At 41.4% G+C, this 16,650-nt stretch overlaps 1 protein-coding gene across 1 annotated transcript in view; it reads left to right on the top strand.

Moving 5' to 3' along the window:
- LMTK2 (lemur tyrosine kinase 2) overlaps positions 1 to 16,189 on the top strand; it is a 45,271-nt gene extending 29,082 nt beyond the window's left edge. Inside the window, exons 8-14 of the mRNA XM_083474149.1 lie at positions 422 to 506; positions 2,156 to 2,277; positions 3,118 to 3,267; positions 3,640 to 6,532; positions 8,653 to 8,788; positions 9,880 to 10,132; positions 11,207 to 16,189. Of these exons, the coding sequence (XP_083330275.1) occupies positions 422 to 506; positions 2,156 to 2,277; positions 3,118 to 3,267; positions 3,640 to 6,532; positions 8,653 to 8,788; positions 9,880 to 10,132; positions 11,207 to 11,231 (3,664 nt within the window). The 3' untranslated portion in view covers positions 11,232 to 16,189. The remainder of the gene's footprint in view (positions 1 to 421; positions 507 to 2,155; positions 2,278 to 3,117; positions 3,268 to 3,639; positions 6,533 to 8,652; positions 8,789 to 9,879; positions 10,133 to 11,206) is intronic.
- Positions 16,190 to 16,650: the final 461 nt, after the last annotated feature.

The following is a 16,650-nucleotide window of genomic DNA, read 5'->3' on the forward strand; positions in this document are numbered from 1 at the left end:
CTGGCCACTTCTATTTTCTATTTTGAAGAAAAAACAGCTGCAGGACCCTGATCTAGACCCCTTCCCCTGTTTCTTGCCAAATATATCCCTCTTCCCCCCACCCTCCAGCTGCTGTTTGTTCACAAAGATGTCATTTGCAGCAGACTGGCCTAAGATCACCAAGTGAATGTTGCAGCTTCACTCATGCTTTCTAGCCAAAGTCCAATATTTGATCCATTTCACCATTCTGGTTCTCCAGGGCTCAGATAAGCACATGTGTCTGTTCCATGATGATTTTTGAATGGCTGGTGCTATATTTAAAGCTGTAATCTAATACTGTGCTGTGTCAGATGAGCTTGGCTACATTATTGGTTTTTTTTAATCATAGGAGCTATTGTGAACTTTTGTTCTCATTGCAGTATTTTTGATATTTTTTTCCCAGTGACCTAGCCTTACGCAACTGCTTCCTTACATCCGATCTAAACGTAAAAGTGGGAGATTATGGAATAGGATTCAGTAGGTATAAGGTAAGTTGACACATTTACAGAATGGCACTGGCTAAAGTTACAAATTACTGTTTTATGTGGGCTTGCTGAACTGTGAGCAGTTCTGTAGCTCGATAATGGTGCACATTGTAATCTCTATTTTTATACTGCTCTTTGATGCATCTGTGCATGTTGGACTTGCTGATCTTCTCCATCTACTCTTTGTTCTAGTGCAGTAATTTGCATATGTCAGTGGGATTGTGCCATTTAGGAGGTACTATATACTGCTGATATTAAGGCCTGTGCAATCTTGTGCTGGTAACTGAATCCAGCAGGATTAGGAACACTCTTTTAAAAATTAAAAGCAGCCTCTGGTGTTGTTCTGAGGCATAGAGAGGGCATGCTTAATCCTTCCCCTGGATGTTTTTTCTGCATCCTCCCTCCTGTCATTCCTCCAGTAAAAATGGCAAACCACTATTGGCTGCTTCTCATTTAAACAGAAAACTTGTTGGAGCTTCATTTCACCTTTGCTTGCACCATGTAGTGCATTTAATGAGCATCAAATGTACCTAAATTTATATTTATACGATGATAGTTGACACTGGTTATTTAGACTTGTTTGGATGAAATATATGGCATCAGAGTGAATAAATATTATCTCTGCATGTCACACAGCTAAATTTCTCATTTTTGGTAAACAATTTAAATTTGTTTTTGCATTATAAAACCTGAGTGCCATGGATCAATAAAATAAAATACTAGGTTCCACCTAAATGCTTTAATTTAGTGGTCCAGCTACCAGTCTGTTTCTTGAGCAGTCTACTTTAATGTGGACCTGCATAAACCCATAGGAGACACTGCCTGGACATTCTGAATGATTGCCCCAATCTTATTCTTCCTGTCTCCATGCTACTGATTCTGCTGTCACCAAGTTATCTCTCTGGCCACAAATGGCGCTGAAGATTGTCCATGCACCCACCATAGCACTGCTCTGTTGCTATAGGATAATGTTGTACATACTGAACATGTAGCTTTCAGTTTCCCCCTTCCACCATATAGTTTCCACAGTGCTTCTCTGCTAAGAGACAGTGGTAGGGAGGCTGTGCAACTAGCTCAGTTCCTACGGCAGCAGTGCTGAAGTATAGAGGCAATTATTACTTGCCAGAGATGTCTAGGTGAGCACTGAATCGCAGGTTTCCAATGCAGAAAGGCTGGCCAAAAGCTACAGAAGCCAAAAAGAGGAAGCAAAGCCTCAGTTATACAGACTAAGTTAATCATTACTTATTGATTTTTCAGTTGAACTAAATCAATAGGAAATTCAGCCATAGAATTAAATATTGGATTTTGCCCAATACATTTCAAAGTATTTCCACCTTCTTGGCCAAGAGATTTCTGATCATTTTTTGGTAGTGATTTATTTATAACATTTGCTTCTGAAAGACTCTACTCCAAAACACGTTGGGCACATTGCAATCCCCAATATTTCCTCCAACTTTAGCTTCATTTTGAACCTTCTTTGTGGGTTTTTTTTTTGGCTTTGGTTCCCTCGTGATGACCCTTCTTTTTTGCAAAGGCAATTCAAGGGTTCTCTAATTCCAAGGAATCTGAGGCATGAGAGAACAAACAGCATTTAACAATGTGTGGTTTTTGTTTGCCCTTTGAATTTTTTGTCTCTTTCCTTGATATAATAGGAAGATTATATTGAAACAGATGAAAAGAAGCTTGTGCCTCTTCGATGGACTGCACCAGAGCTGGTGACTAGCTTTCAGGACAGACTGTTAACAGCTGAGCAAACAAAGTACAGTAACATCTGGTATGAAAACAATAGTCTAAGGCTTTGCTTAATTGAAAATGTTTGGCCTGGTTCAGAGGGAGATCTTGGCCAGGGTTGGGACATTTGTGGCTCTCTAGATGTTGGACTACAGCTCCTGTCATTCTTTGGCTGTGCTGGTTGGGGCTGATAGGAGCTGGAGTCCAGCTTTGACACTACCTTTCCTCTGTGTGAGAGGGGAAAGGGAAGAGAGCTTCTGCTTTCACTTAAAGCAAACTGCAGTTTGCTGCTTTATACAAACTCAAAGAACTCTGGTTTATTTAAAATACCATACGTTAAAAATAAACTCTGGTTTCTTGTAACTGATTGTATCCAGAACAAACCACAATCCTATGAATTCATACATAATGGCAAACTGCTGCCTCTTTCTAAAGGGAAAATGGAAGTTTTCTGTCCTTGCACACAGAGGAGGTAGAGAGAAAATTGGCAAGGCAGAGATTGTTGAGATTGTTTCAGCCATTCCTCTGACTGACACATGTGTGTTAGAACTGTCTGGCAGTTCCTTTGAAAACAAATCTGCAGAGTGGATTGCTAGCATGCATATATAATATATATCTCCAAAGGCCCCATTTTAATTTTACTGAAAATGTAACAGGGTTGGAATTTACTATTGAGTAGTAGAACTGAAATAGGTTTTTGCACATCATTCCACAGCTGGGTGATTTGAGCTTTTGGGGTTAGGGATCTAGACCTTGCTAGTGAATGAGTTTCACACCTAGAGTGTTTGGTATCCCTTTCGACATAGCTTATGGACTGAGTACCATGATGGGATAATTGTGTTGTGTTCTGGCATCTTGTTATTGAAGACTTTTATTTTTGCAGGTCACTAGGTGTAACGCTATGGGAGCTTTTCAGCGGTGCTGTGAAGCCTTACTCACATTTATCTGATGATGAAGTCCTGGTGCAGGTCATAAAAGAGAAGCAGACGAAGCTTTCAGAACCTCATCTTGAGCAGCCATATTCTGATAGATGGTAAAACTTGAGTATCTGAAGTCTATATCCAGTTATATTCCATTAATTTCATCAGTCTTTAAAATAGCCATTTAAGACTAATAGGAAAGGGCAGAGGTGGGCATGTTGTGGCTCCCTGTGACCATCTAGTGGTATTGTGACTGAGCAGATATTGAATATTGGGAGGTCTGTTTTGTAATGCCAAAAATAAGTCACAGTAGTAAAAAGTTTGCAAGCACTTAATAAGTAGAAGTAAAACAATTGGCACGTTCCTCAAACTTAAGAAGACTTAATGCCTATTGAAAGGAATTGTTGTCCTGATACAAACTGACTTTTTTTAATGGCCATTATTACCTACATTATTGAAAATGGAATATGTTGTTCTTTTCATAGGTATGAAGTTTTACAGTTCTGTTGGCTGTCGCCAGACAAGAGAGCAACAGCAGACGAAGTGCATAAGCTTCTAACGTATCTCCGTATGCAAAGTCAAAGGGACTCGGTGATTGATCCTGAACAGTGGAATGATCTCAAGCCTGATACTTCAAACAGAGAGTCCTCTGGTAACTCTGCCTTTCCAATCCTGGATCATTTCACAGGCAACAGGTTTGGCCGTGAGATGGAAGAAGTTCTCACGGTAACCGAAACAAGTCGAGGGCTCAACTTTGAATGCATCTGGGAAGCAACCAAACAAGACCACTTTGAATGCAGCCAGGCAAATCCTGATGAGGGAATGACTTACACCAATATCTTCTTCCCAGTGGAGGTTTTTGAGAACACACTTACGGAGCAAGGACCTGGGGATCAAGTTGAAAGTGGGCAGGATGTGCTTCGTGTCCCTGGCGAACTTCCCGTGTTTAATGCCCAAAACCCTTCTGTTGGAAATGATTATTACATCCAGTTAGAAGAGAAGAGCAGAGACAATAGTGTAAACTTTGATAACCAGGATTCTATACTGATGACTGACATGGACAGTCATGCAGTTGTAAAGGACAAAAACTCTCACTTCATAGTCCTTGGGGACTTTGCTGCTGAATCCACTACAGATAGGGACTCTCTCCATTACAATACATATCCCAAGGAACAGGATTTCCATGTTCATTGTCCTGAAAGTCCTTTCCAAGATATATTTAGTGATATCGACAGAATGGAACAATTTACAGATATGAGAAATAGGTTTGAGTTGGCTGATCTAAATGATATTCATGTCGAGCTTGAAGCAGTTTCATATTCAGGTCTTGAGGAGTCTGTAGTTGATCAGCTCCAGAAGAGAAGTCCCAGACATGCTTCTGAAAGTGAAGCTGTTTGCTTGCAGGAGGATATCATAATGCAGTCCGATCCTAGCTTACTGACTTCAGAAGAGCTGTCGGATAACTTTCTTTTCCTTCAAGAGAATAATTTACTAAAGGGGGCACTGAGTAACAGAACTGGTGGTGGTGACTTAAAAAGAGCATCTGACAACACAAAAATGCTAGATCCACCAAATACAAACTCTCTGGGGGTTGAACTTAAAATGGATGGGAATTCTCCAGTCCATGAAGACGAACATTTTGTGCAAATGAGCACAAATAAAAACAAAAGTATTCCGCCCCAGCCCCTTATGCAAGGTCAAATGTCTCCTAGGTCACCTGTGATGGATAAGGAGCAGGTATCCCCCTTATCAGGAACTGAAAAACCCTCTCCTAACATAGAAGTTAATGATAACTGTGCCTGCAGTATTGATTACTCTTACCTTGACATGGATCAAGTCTCTGAAGCTGGCTTTAATGAAACGTTATCCATGAATGCCAAAAACCAAACTAATGGGAGTAGCCCCTGTCATAGCATTGCACTCCATGCTCAAGAGGAAGAAAGACAGCAGAATAAGCAGGAACTTAAATGCAATAGCAGTTCTTGGGGGGAGCTGATTGAGGATCTGAAGAATAAGCCATCTGGATTAGAGCAAGGCGATGAGTATTTTCTGGAGCCAACTGACGAAGCTTTAACCAAGGTTCAGAAATGTAACAAGGAGACCCCGATCAAAGACATTGCGCTTTCGTCTGTCCTTCCTTCAGACCGTACAAGTCACGACAGCCTACTGGAGGACAGTTTATCAGCTCCCACACAGAGTATGGGGCAGTCTGTTGATACACCGGACTCCTTGGATTCATTAGATGTTATTGAGGTCTTAGAGTCTTTAGTGGGTCAGAGCCCACAGAAACCTTTGCCACCTGATAAACCTGCGGACAGTGGCTATGAAACTGAAAACCTGGAGTCTCCTGAATGGACTTCACACCTTGTTGGCAGCAACTCCAATGAAGACATCGCTTTGTCCAGTGCTGCTGGTGATGGTCTTTTGCGTGATAAGCCTATGATCATTCTGTCGTCAGATGTCAGTACAGACTTAGACACAGCAAATACCATGGATACATTTGAAGGCATCTCTAAGACTTCTTTTGGTGGCATCCAGAATTCGTACAGAGATTCCGCCTATTTTTCTGATAACGATTCTGAACTAGATAAGAAATCTGAGGTTACAAATACATTGGCAGACACTCAAGTACGAACAGAGGGTAGTATGTGCAGTGACTACTTTGAAATAGAAGAGCATAAAAATGCAGAAGATCGGTCGAGTGATGATCAAGTAGCCAGTGACCAGTTCACAAAGAACTCACGCTTGCAGCCAGAGTTGGAGGAGAAGCTGGAGACCACTGAAACAAAGCAAGAGTATCTTCATAAAGGTGACAATACAGCTTCATTGCTACCTGTGATAGAACTAGAGCCTACTGATGAAGATGACATTGAGATCATATATGAGGATTCCCCCAGAAGTGTCTCTTGCACAGGCACTAACACAGCAGACTTCCTTCCTGAGAGAGATCTAAAGCTCACCCCTAACTTGTATGGCCCTGCTGAACTGTTGGAAAAATCCTTAGTGTGCCACTTTGAAGGTCATAATAAGCTGAAAGAGCCAGACATCGAAGGAAAATACCTTGGTAAACTTGATGTTTCTGGGATGCTTGATCTATCAGTGGATGGGGATGATGCTGATGAAGAAGATGAGAACAGTGATGATTCTGAGGATGATATGAGAACTTTCCACTTGCATGGACTTAGCTCTGACAGCGATGAGGAAATTGTCCATCAAGTACCGGTGATCCTTACTGATAGGGATGATGGCAAACATCTAAGGAGCTTGTTAAAACATCCAAAGCCACCAGGGCAGAACAACCCTTCTGAAAACTTTATGAAGAATGAGAGGAAAGCCGTAACGTTCTTTGATGATGTCACAGTCTATCTTTTCGATCAGGTATCTAATGCTTTTCTCATTATTTGTTCTCTAAAATGTAAGTGCCTGCTGGTTGTGGAAAGCTCACAATCAATTTGGAAACCTTGGGCTCACTGTGGCAAATGGAAGTTTGCAAGAATGTAGGGAAGGAGAAGACAGAATAGCCACATAATCTCGGAGGCCAGAGTTTTCATAATCTTACTTATGCAAATATTTTGTTGCAGGGGAAAAAAACATAGAATCTAAATATTGTGTGTTTGCAGGAGTTCATGATAGAGATCAGAGAATCTCAGGTTGGGGAAGAGTGCTGTTAAGCTCAGGCTCTGCTTGTGTGTTTCCCATGGACTTTTGGTTGGCCACTGTGAGAACAGGATGCAGGGCTAAATGGGCCCCTGGCCTGATCCTGCAGACTCTTCTTGTGTTTTCAAAAGCTGTGCAAGTAATGGATATGCACACTGATCACAGTAAGCCATAAAAAGATGTGCTCAATTTGATCGTGCCCACTCTGCTGTCTCTGGTTTAGCACGATGTCCAAACTACAGATTGCGGTTCTGCTCTGATGAACCACGGTTCCTTTTGGAGTGAAACAAACCTTAGTTTGGGTGTAATGCTAAGGCCAGAGATCGTGATTTGTTTCCTCTTCATACAGTTTGGTGCTTTCACAATAAATCATTGCCACAACACATAAGCTGTGTTAAATCATAAAAGAAAGTGAAAAGCCTGGATTCCTGTTGTCCCACATGATTTTTAAGGGTTTGAACTAAGATGGACGAGTGGAGTTGATCGTTCATTCTAAAATAAGAGCATCATAGAACAAGTTTATTAGCTCCTCGATCTATCCTGATTAGTCCATGCCACGTTTGTGACAGAGGTAGGTAAATACAATTAAATATAACTAAAATATTCAGATTACCTGTAATTTTCCTAGTCAGTGTCCCACTAAGATGTGGCCTTCTCTAAAGAAATATAGCGTCCTGAGCCATGCTGCATTAACTGTATGAAACTCTCCTCCTGATTGCACCATATGGCAATGATTTAAGCAAAGAAGCACACGGGGCTTGAAACAATTGGTGGTCACTGTAACCTACAGTTGTGATTGTGAAGAACACTGGGGTTGCCTGTAGTTCTTTGAGTTAGAACAGTTGTGTGTGTACAATCCCTCTCCCTCTCTCTGAAAATAGTTGACCTACTTTACAGAAGTCCAAGGTTGTGTATCTAGTTCCTACTTCTGTAATAAGATAGGCCACAAGGTGCCTTTTATACCTTGTGGGAAAGCAAACTAGCACAGCAAATTGAGGCCTTTAATTATATAAAAAAGCAACAAAAAACCCAAAAAAAACCCAAACCTCTAGAAATGAACGATGATTAGGTTTGCGGAATGGTGCAGAGTTTCTTAACTTTTGAGTGCTGTCCAAAATAAGTGAGTTATGTTTTACCAAGATCTTTTGGTCTGTTGAGCCACACAAAAGGTTTTATACGGTAGGAATCTTTTTGGTACTTGGGGGTGCTGTATTGTGGGAGCTGTGGTTCTTTCTGGAAGTCTGGTCATAGAAGATGTTACTGGCTGTTGGTAACCCTCCCCGTGTATGGTGACTCCCCATACCAAAAGTTTCCCCATCAGGCAATTAGGTTTGAAGATGCCTTTATTTTGAGGTGAAGGTGAGTGTATGGGATCCCCCTACAGACCTTCAGCTCTGGTTGCACCTCTTTTTGCGTTAGCCCTGCTCACTTCAGGCTTGCAGCCCCTGGAAAGAAGAGTACAGTAAATGCCATGCAGTAACAACGGTAAACAGTTGTAAAATGAAATGCATGATGATGCAGTTGCTAGCATAGATAGCTCAGTTGGTTAGAGCATGGTGCTGATAATGCCAAGGTTGCAGGTTCAATCCTTGCATGGGACAGCTGCATATTCCTGCATTTCAGGAGGTTGGACTGGATGATCCTCAGGGTCCCTTACAATTCTATGATTCTGTGAACTCGGTGGGTAGTACATCAACATCCTCACCCCTGTCCCCCCGAACCAAGAAAATCTGGGCTGCTTTGAAATACCACACTGTAGATCTTCAATATGGTTTCAACTGGTGAAGCATCACATGCATACGATAATGGAAGTAATAGTATTCCTTTGGATTATTTTTTAGGAAACACCAACCAAAGAGCTCGGAAATCGTGCTACAGAATCAAACCACTCGGATTCTGATAACACTCCTGTTCCTGCTTCAGGCCCTGGTTACTTGAATAAATTTACAAATTCAGAAAGTTCTACAGATGAAGAAGGTACTTAATATTTGGCTTGCAAGTTTAAGTGTATTCCTTTATAAAATTAAGATGCAGATTTCCCAGGCAAAACAAGAACGTTTTCTTCCACTCGTTTCTTTGCTTGAATGCTTGTTCTAACTGACCGTGTTCATTGGTGATGTAGATAACTTTGAATTTTGTACTACGACCAATGATTAATCTAAAACCAAGCTTGCTTCAGTTTAATCCAATTGCAGTTTCCTCATAAAGATGTTGGTGTTAACAGTGATCTTAAAAGGAGGACCATGGCTTAGTAGCAGAGCTTTGCATGCAAAAGGTTTCTGGTTCAACTAACGACATCTCTAGATTGGATAGGGATAGTAATCTTGTCTGGAAGCCTAGAGAGTTGATGCCAGACAGCTCTGTGCCAGATATGCCAATGGGGTGTCTCCTTATGAGGCAGCTTCATCTGTATAGATAGGATAACCGCCCTTACTTTGTTTTAACTGTGGTTTCCTTTCACTTGTGAAGCTTCTGTTGATACCTTTAGAATTTGCTTGGTCACCCACTCTATTGACTATCTGAAAATAAAGGACAAAGCTCCGAAATAACTTTTAAATGTTGATCACATGCTGAACAGAAATTCCACTTTTCAGTGTAAATCTTCAGACTTAAGTTAAAATTTAAGGAAGTGTGGTGGTCTGCAAGGAGAAAACCAGTCAGAAGAGTTTGTTCCTTGTATACCATCTATCCCTAACAAAGATAATATATAAGGGAATCTGGTGACATACTCTGTGCTTCACTTTGCAAAAATCAGTGTAATGCATCACCTTATTTTTTTATAGGCCCCTATTTTGCCCATGTGTCTACCTAAGGATTCAAAAATCTGGTTTTGTGCTCTTAGAAGTAGGAAAATATAGCATGTGTGTGCTTTATTATCATATGTCCAATTTTGCATACAGTTCATCTGCTTCAGTTGATGCATTTAAAGATTTCTGATACTGGCTATAAGCCTAATCCACAGAGAGAAGAGAATATTCTCTGAGCTAATTGCAAGTTCCATTCCCTGGAGATTTCGGCATTTTCTCCAGATTTTTATTTTATTTTAATGTGTGTGTGATTTGTTCCAGGTGGAGGTTTTGAATGGGACGACGACTTCTCTTCTCCAGAGCCCTCTTTCATAGCAAAGGCAGCAAACAGCCTCATTAGTTCCAAGCCTTCTCTTCAGACCTCAAAGTACTTCTCCCCACCACCACTGCCTCGAAGCTCTGAACAAAACTGGTCGAATCCTATACCTTACTCCAGGTTCTCTATCTCTCCAGCAAACATTGCAAGCTTCTCGCTCACTCACCTTACGGATTCTGATATTGAACAGGGAGGCAAGTATTTTCCTTCAAGCACTCGTTTGTTACATCAGTATGGTTTTCGAGCAATGATTGCTCAAGCGATTATTAAAAGATGATAAAATCTTGAGTAAGGAAAGTAGATCCTGTTCTACCTTCTGCCCATCCTTTTCCTAAATAGCTGCTGCCTGTTGTTGTTGTTGTTGTTGTTGTTGTTGTTCATGGCTCTCCTTTGTAATCCCTGTGTATTTGACTTTCCTGATTTATACCTACTACTTCCTTTTCTTTGGCGTCATATTGTAGCTTGCCTGTAGAAGTGGCTTCACTGTGTGGCAAGGTGGGTGGATTGTAGGTGGCAGAACAGAGAGTAAAATCTCAGGTAGATATGTCTGGCCTATGCAGCTCAGGCAGGTAGTTCTTTTGCCCAGTCTTCACTGGAAACGAATAGGAGTGGTGCAAGCCGTGAACTGACTCTGTTTTGCCCAAAAGAATTCCCAAGTCCTTTGGAATTTAAAGCACACCAAATAAGCAAGTTCACGACTGGCTAGATTATTATTATTTTTAATCATAAAACTAGGATATTTTTGAGCACCTAAATGCCCCTGGTGCTTGTGGGTCCTTGGTGTTTGGTATACGAGCTTATATTAGGTTCAGCAGAGTACTGATTAGATAGGAGTATTTGCTTGTTTATCATTAAGGCCAGTGTTTAAATAGTGCAGTTAGCTCTATTATGTCCTGACATTGGACTGTGCGATTTAGACAGTTGTGCCTGACAGACTTCCAGCTGTGTCCCTGGGGTTGATTTCATAACAGGAGATGGATAATTCAGGTGCTTTTTAAACATCAGAATCTCACTTTTGGAGGGAGGGGGAAACGGCCCAAACTGCTGGGGAGCTATTACGGTACAATCTGTATTTAATTTGCACAAAAATGCACCCGTGTTCTTTTAAATACTTTCACACACGCCTGCTGCAATTTCAGCAGAGCTTGTCCAGGAAAATGTCCCTGGGAAACAGGCCTTGAGAGGAATCCACAGTCTTAAGGAACTCCTTCTGGAGGCAGAATATCCAAAGCCTCACCCTCTAATAATAGCCTTGTGTCTCTTAACAGGGAGCAGTGAAGATGGAGAAAAAGACTGAAGCTTCTTCCCTCGGTGAACGGTCATCGTGGCAGGGGGGGGTCATTGTGGGGGTGTCACTTCTGCTTTTTGCCTAACAGCCAATATTTTCATTTTCAAAAACAACGACGACTACCCTCTTGCATCTGAAAACAAAGCAGACCTGCTGAAATCCAATAATCAAGATGTTTGCACACCCTGAAGGCAATGTTAGATCAAGACCTGAACTTGAAGGTGGATGTTACTTTTTGTAGTGTACTTTTTTTTTTGAAAACTGGTGCATTTTGCATTTCCTTTAAAAATGTATATCATGTGCTAGCTTTCCCCTTCTCCCCCCTCTCCTACCCCCAAAGTACTTGAAGTATCCTGCAGACAATTTGTAACAAATATGTACAAGTTATGCTCTGGTTTATATATAGGATTGTACCATACCCTTTTGTATTCTCAATGTATTATCTATATGAACATGTAAAATTGTACATAGCTGAGCAGAAGGTGGCTATGTCATGTGAAGCTGCCTGGCCTGAGAGCTGTTGTGTAGAAAGCCATATTTCAAAGATTTCACACCTTGCTTAGCTGCAGATGCACTAGTAACTGCCCTTCCCAGGTCCCTCTGCATTGTACAAAGCCATTCTTCCTTGCTTCTTGATTGATGGAAGTTGTTGGGGTCCTTTACCTGCCTAACTGGTTTGCTTTGTGCTCCTGTGCCCCTTTTTTGCACAGCGTACTTGTTGGGGTGTACAGAGCTTGAGTCTTCCTGTTTTTATAATTTCTGGAGCTTTGTATGCTATCCACTTTTCTAAAGGGGCAATTCACTTTCTTATATTCCCATCTGCAGTACAGTGGTCGGCGAATTGACTTTTTAGTTATAGTTGGCTTAAAAAAAAATGTGGTGGTGTAACATTCTTCTGTTTACTTCCCTCTGCACCCAAGATGTCTGGAAGACTCAATATCCGTGTGTGTGTGTGTGTGTGTGTGTGTGTGTGTGTGTGTGTCCTTAAATGATGGTCTTGGTTACTGGGTAACTTCTTGAATCGCTCATCTCATCTTCAGGGAAGTGTCAACATTTCTGCAGATGCAATGCAAAAGGGGATGTGTTGACTCATGCAGTTGCTCTTTCTCTTTGTGTTTGAAGTTGGGATTCTCTAAAGAAGCAGCTTTAGCAGAGCAGGCGTCACCTGTGGATATTTGAGAACCAATCTCCAATAGGGATTTGGGTCTTCTGTGCCAGCTGTAGTTGGCACATACTGCAGGTTTCCATGCAAAACTGGTAGTTCTAATACCTTGAGGGTGGCTAATAGAAACTTAAGGGCTAATTGGCAGTGTGTTGTTAGACCCAGATCTTCCAGAGCTTTTAAATCCCTTGCCGGAGCCCTGTTCTGCTAATGGAAAGCTACTCTGGCATTCATAAAATAGGAAGGGGTTTAGTGTATAGCTCTCCTAAGTGTGGTGAACTCAGAATATAAGCTGCAGGGTCCCGCCGCCCCCCCCCCCCCCCGCCTCACTCTTAAAATGAGCACTTGAGCTGTAAAATATGTTTTGCAGCCTCAGCTTTGGCAGTGGAAGACATGTGTAAAAAAATGTTGGTTTTTTTTTTAATTAAGCTATCCAGCTGACCTGCACAGGTTTCTTTCTGCTTCAGGTCTGAGGACATCTGTAAATGGCATGAAAATTGGTAGCTTTTAAACCTTCTCATCAAAGAATGTATGCAAGTATTGAGGGTTTTCCTTTGCCGTTCTCCTTCAGCCAGGCTGGTTCTCATGTGCCCTGTGGAGGGCAGAAATTGAAGTGCATTAAAATTGTGAGTTATGGACTCCCCCATTACACAAGGAACTCGTTTGTCTAAAGAAAAATTAATAGAACAGCTTGAGACATGTATTGCTTCAAGCATTTGCCCGCAACATGATCTCATGTGCCAACTTTTCTCCAAAGCTATACTGTCTGTTTGGAGTATCCCGCAATGTTTGTTCTTGGAAGAACAAATTTTAATGTGCACTGAATTAATTTTCAAAATACACATTACAACCTTGGGTCTATTTGGAATGGTTGTTCCTCTCTTGGACAGGCCTGAGTCAAGTAGGGAGATTTTTAAAGTCGGATTAGGTTATTCTCCCCCCCCTTTCTGCTTTTTCTTAATGTAATAAAATTAAAAGCAAGGAGACACAAAAGTGAACCTGCCCTACTGAGTTTTCAACAGTATATGGAATTGTGCAGCAGAAAATATAAGCCCCCTAACTTTGTAGTTTATGACTTCAGACTTAGTTTATGGCAAGGAGATAAGCTGTGGCTCTCTAGATGCTGTTGGACTCCAACTCCCATCAGCCCCAGCCAGCATAGCCAATGGTTAGGGATGATGGGAGTTGTAGCCCTACAGCCTCAGGAGAGGAACAGCTTAGCCACCCCCTGGTTTATGGAATAAAGGGGTGCATTGGTAGTATTATTTGCTTTTAACCAATAATATTTTTTTAAGTGTGAAAATTATGAATACCCTAATCTCACTTGTGTGCATTCCTCATGACTGCATTTTCTCTGGGTGCCTGAGGCATCTTCCTGCCCCCTTTTGCCACAAATCGGCACTCCAGAGTCTCATGCTGCAGATAGAAATTGGCTTGCTTAGTCCCAGACGGGAATTCACCCTGGGAATTCACACAGTTTGGAGATGCAGCCAACCACAAGCCTAACATCTAGTGCATTGAGTGGCTTCAGGGCTGTCGGGGGTGGAGTGGGATGGGCATGAGGAAACACTTCCTGGAATAGATTCATACGGCTGGCACTAATCATGAGGGAGGCTTAAAAAAAAAATTCTCCACAGACTGTGATGGAACCTAACACACACTTGTTGCTTTGGCCATATGAAATGCAAACTCGCTATCTCTGACGCTTGCTCTTCCACTCTGGTGAGAACCCAGAGTGCATTTGTGTCATTAGCAAGACAGAATTTCAGAGGACATCCCATGAACACAAAACTCTCTCATAGTGGGCAAAACGATATTGTGAGGCACCTGTAACTAACCAAAAGCTCTTAAAACGAGTGTATTTTAAAGCTCACACACACACACACGCACACGAATCCAGGCTAGTAGCCCTAACATGTCACTTGAAGACCAAATTTATACCTTTTAAACCATGTAGGGGTTCCTTTACTGCATGGTTCACAAGCTGACTTCTGTGTCCTTTTTTGCACCTTAGTTACCCAGACAGTTCTGCGTCTTGCAAGATTTGAGCAGGTTAGCATTCGTTGTGATGGTTGCGAGTAACAGTTCTCTTCAAGGGGTGGGGTGGGGGAGTTGTAGGTTTCCTTCAGACTTAAAAGCCTGTGTTTTTAAAGGAGGATAGTGACTTTAGGACCAGACGTGCAAATCCAAGAATTAACACGAGGGAATCTTATCCCGACTTTTGCTGCTGCTGCTGCATGTGTTTAGGGTTCCTGCTTCTCACCCCTTCCCCACTGCCCCCCAGTAGATCACCTGTAAATTTTAAACAGCTGCATGTTAAAACTTTTAGCAAGCAATTCCACCCCAATCCCCCCCCCCCCAGTTTTAAGGATGAATTGCTAGGAAGAAGTTTTATGTTGTAAAGTTCTCCTCCTGTGTTTCTTCTGAAGGCAGCAGAGCTCAGTCAGAAAGTTTTGGCTGTTGAAGGGGTCTCTTTGCTGTTCCAAGGTGAGAAGGAAGAGACACTTGGGGAACAGAGCAAGGCGTTAACAATAGCTTATTTAACACTAAATTTTGCGGGGTTGTTAAGAAGCCCTGGAACCAGGAGCAGCAGCGCCACAATTGCACCGGTGCAGCTGTGCTCTTGCTCTTGCTCTTCCGCTGTGGGGCGTGCATGTGTTTTGTAAATTGGAGCTGGACTTCTCATAATGGCCAAGGTAGTGTAGCAGTTCAAAGAGGCTCAGGCTGAAAGATGGAGGGTGGTATCCAAAGCCACTTGTACTCAGAGTAGACCCACTGAAAGTCAGTCAAGTTCATTCATTCCAATGGATGTATACTCTTGAGTTGGGTTAGCTTTGGATACAACTCAGTAGGTCATACGTCCCCTCACCTACATCCCACCCCTGTAAAGTAACATTTGCAATGCAGCAGTTCAAAATGAAGAGAGTTTTAATTGATAAATAATTTTCCAAGTTCTGTGCACAAGTGAGAAGGGGAAAGCCACTGCTTTTATTGGAAATGAATGGATTCTTTTTTTAAAAAAAAAAAACACTTAATGAAGCACTAACGAGAGCCATTCATGCCTACTTTTTAAAAATCAGTATTTTAGATTGATTTATATGCAGTTCTGATTCTTTTGTCTTTTTTTGAGGGGGAGACAGTTAGGAAGGGGGTAGACACAATTATGCACTCAGTTTAAAATTGCATTGCGGGTAAAATGGCTATTTAGATTGGAAGGTGGAATTGGAAATTTATTAGCCTTATAAGAAATAGCCTTAAAAATAAGAATGGAGTGTAAAAAATAAAAATAAATAAATTCAGCTTTAAGTTGTATAAAATAACCTTTAAAAATAATAATCAAGTCTTTAAGGGCAAATTGTTGAGATGAGAGTACAGAAGAGAGGAGAAAGTGTTCAGTACCACCAGCCCGGTTTTTGTTTTTATTTTCAAATGAAACTTGAATGAGTTTAAGATGTTTGGTTCCATTTAATAAATCGTCTGATCTTGCACAGTGGTAGCTGTCACCTAATGGTAAATGGTATCTGTGTGTATATACAATGTTTTACTCTATTTGTAAATGAGGAAATTTATGTTACAAAATCATAGGGGAGAGGTTTTCCTATTGGAAATTTAATACAGGTATGAGGTTTATGGCAATATTCTAGTCAATGAAATTTCAGGTCGAATTTGTCTTTAAATTGTGTAAATTTTAAAACTGTAATATTTCTACTGTACATTGATCATGCATAGTGTGATTCAAGACTGCTTGTAATTTAAAGAACCTTATTTAATATGCAAAATAAAAATAAAGGTATATATTTATAAATCCTGGTGTCCCATCTGCATTTCGTCCTGCCACCTAACCTGAGGCAACGTGAAGCTTTCACCAATGAGCTATGGTTCCTCCTTGCCTTTGGGTATATGTCAAGTGGGGTGATTGTTACAATAATGACGCCACATCTTTTTTCACTTTTTAAAAAATCTGTTGATGCAGGAGATTTTAGGATTAAGTTGTTTTACAAAGTACCGTCAACCAGTCTTCAAGGTTGGGGGGTGGCACAGACGTTGACAGCTTGCAAGGGTGAATAGAACAAGTTCTTCAATTATGGCATTTGATCATGGTGAAGGGAGCACAGCCAGATATCAGCAACAGGATTGACAAGTTTTGAGGACTGGCCCTGGTACAAATGGCATGCCACACACCTGCTTTTTCCTCTTTCTCCTGGCTGTGTTGTGTCCCTTGGGTTTGCCATACCTGCTCTCGCTCAGGCCTGATGCCATTGCTGA

Source organism: Podarcis liolepis (assembly GCF_965112155.1).
Source record: "Podarcis liolepis genome assembly, chromosome: 14".
NCBI classification, from domain to species: domain Eukaryota; kingdom Metazoa; phylum Chordata; class Lepidosauria; order Squamata; family Lacertidae; genus Podarcis; species Podarcis liolepis.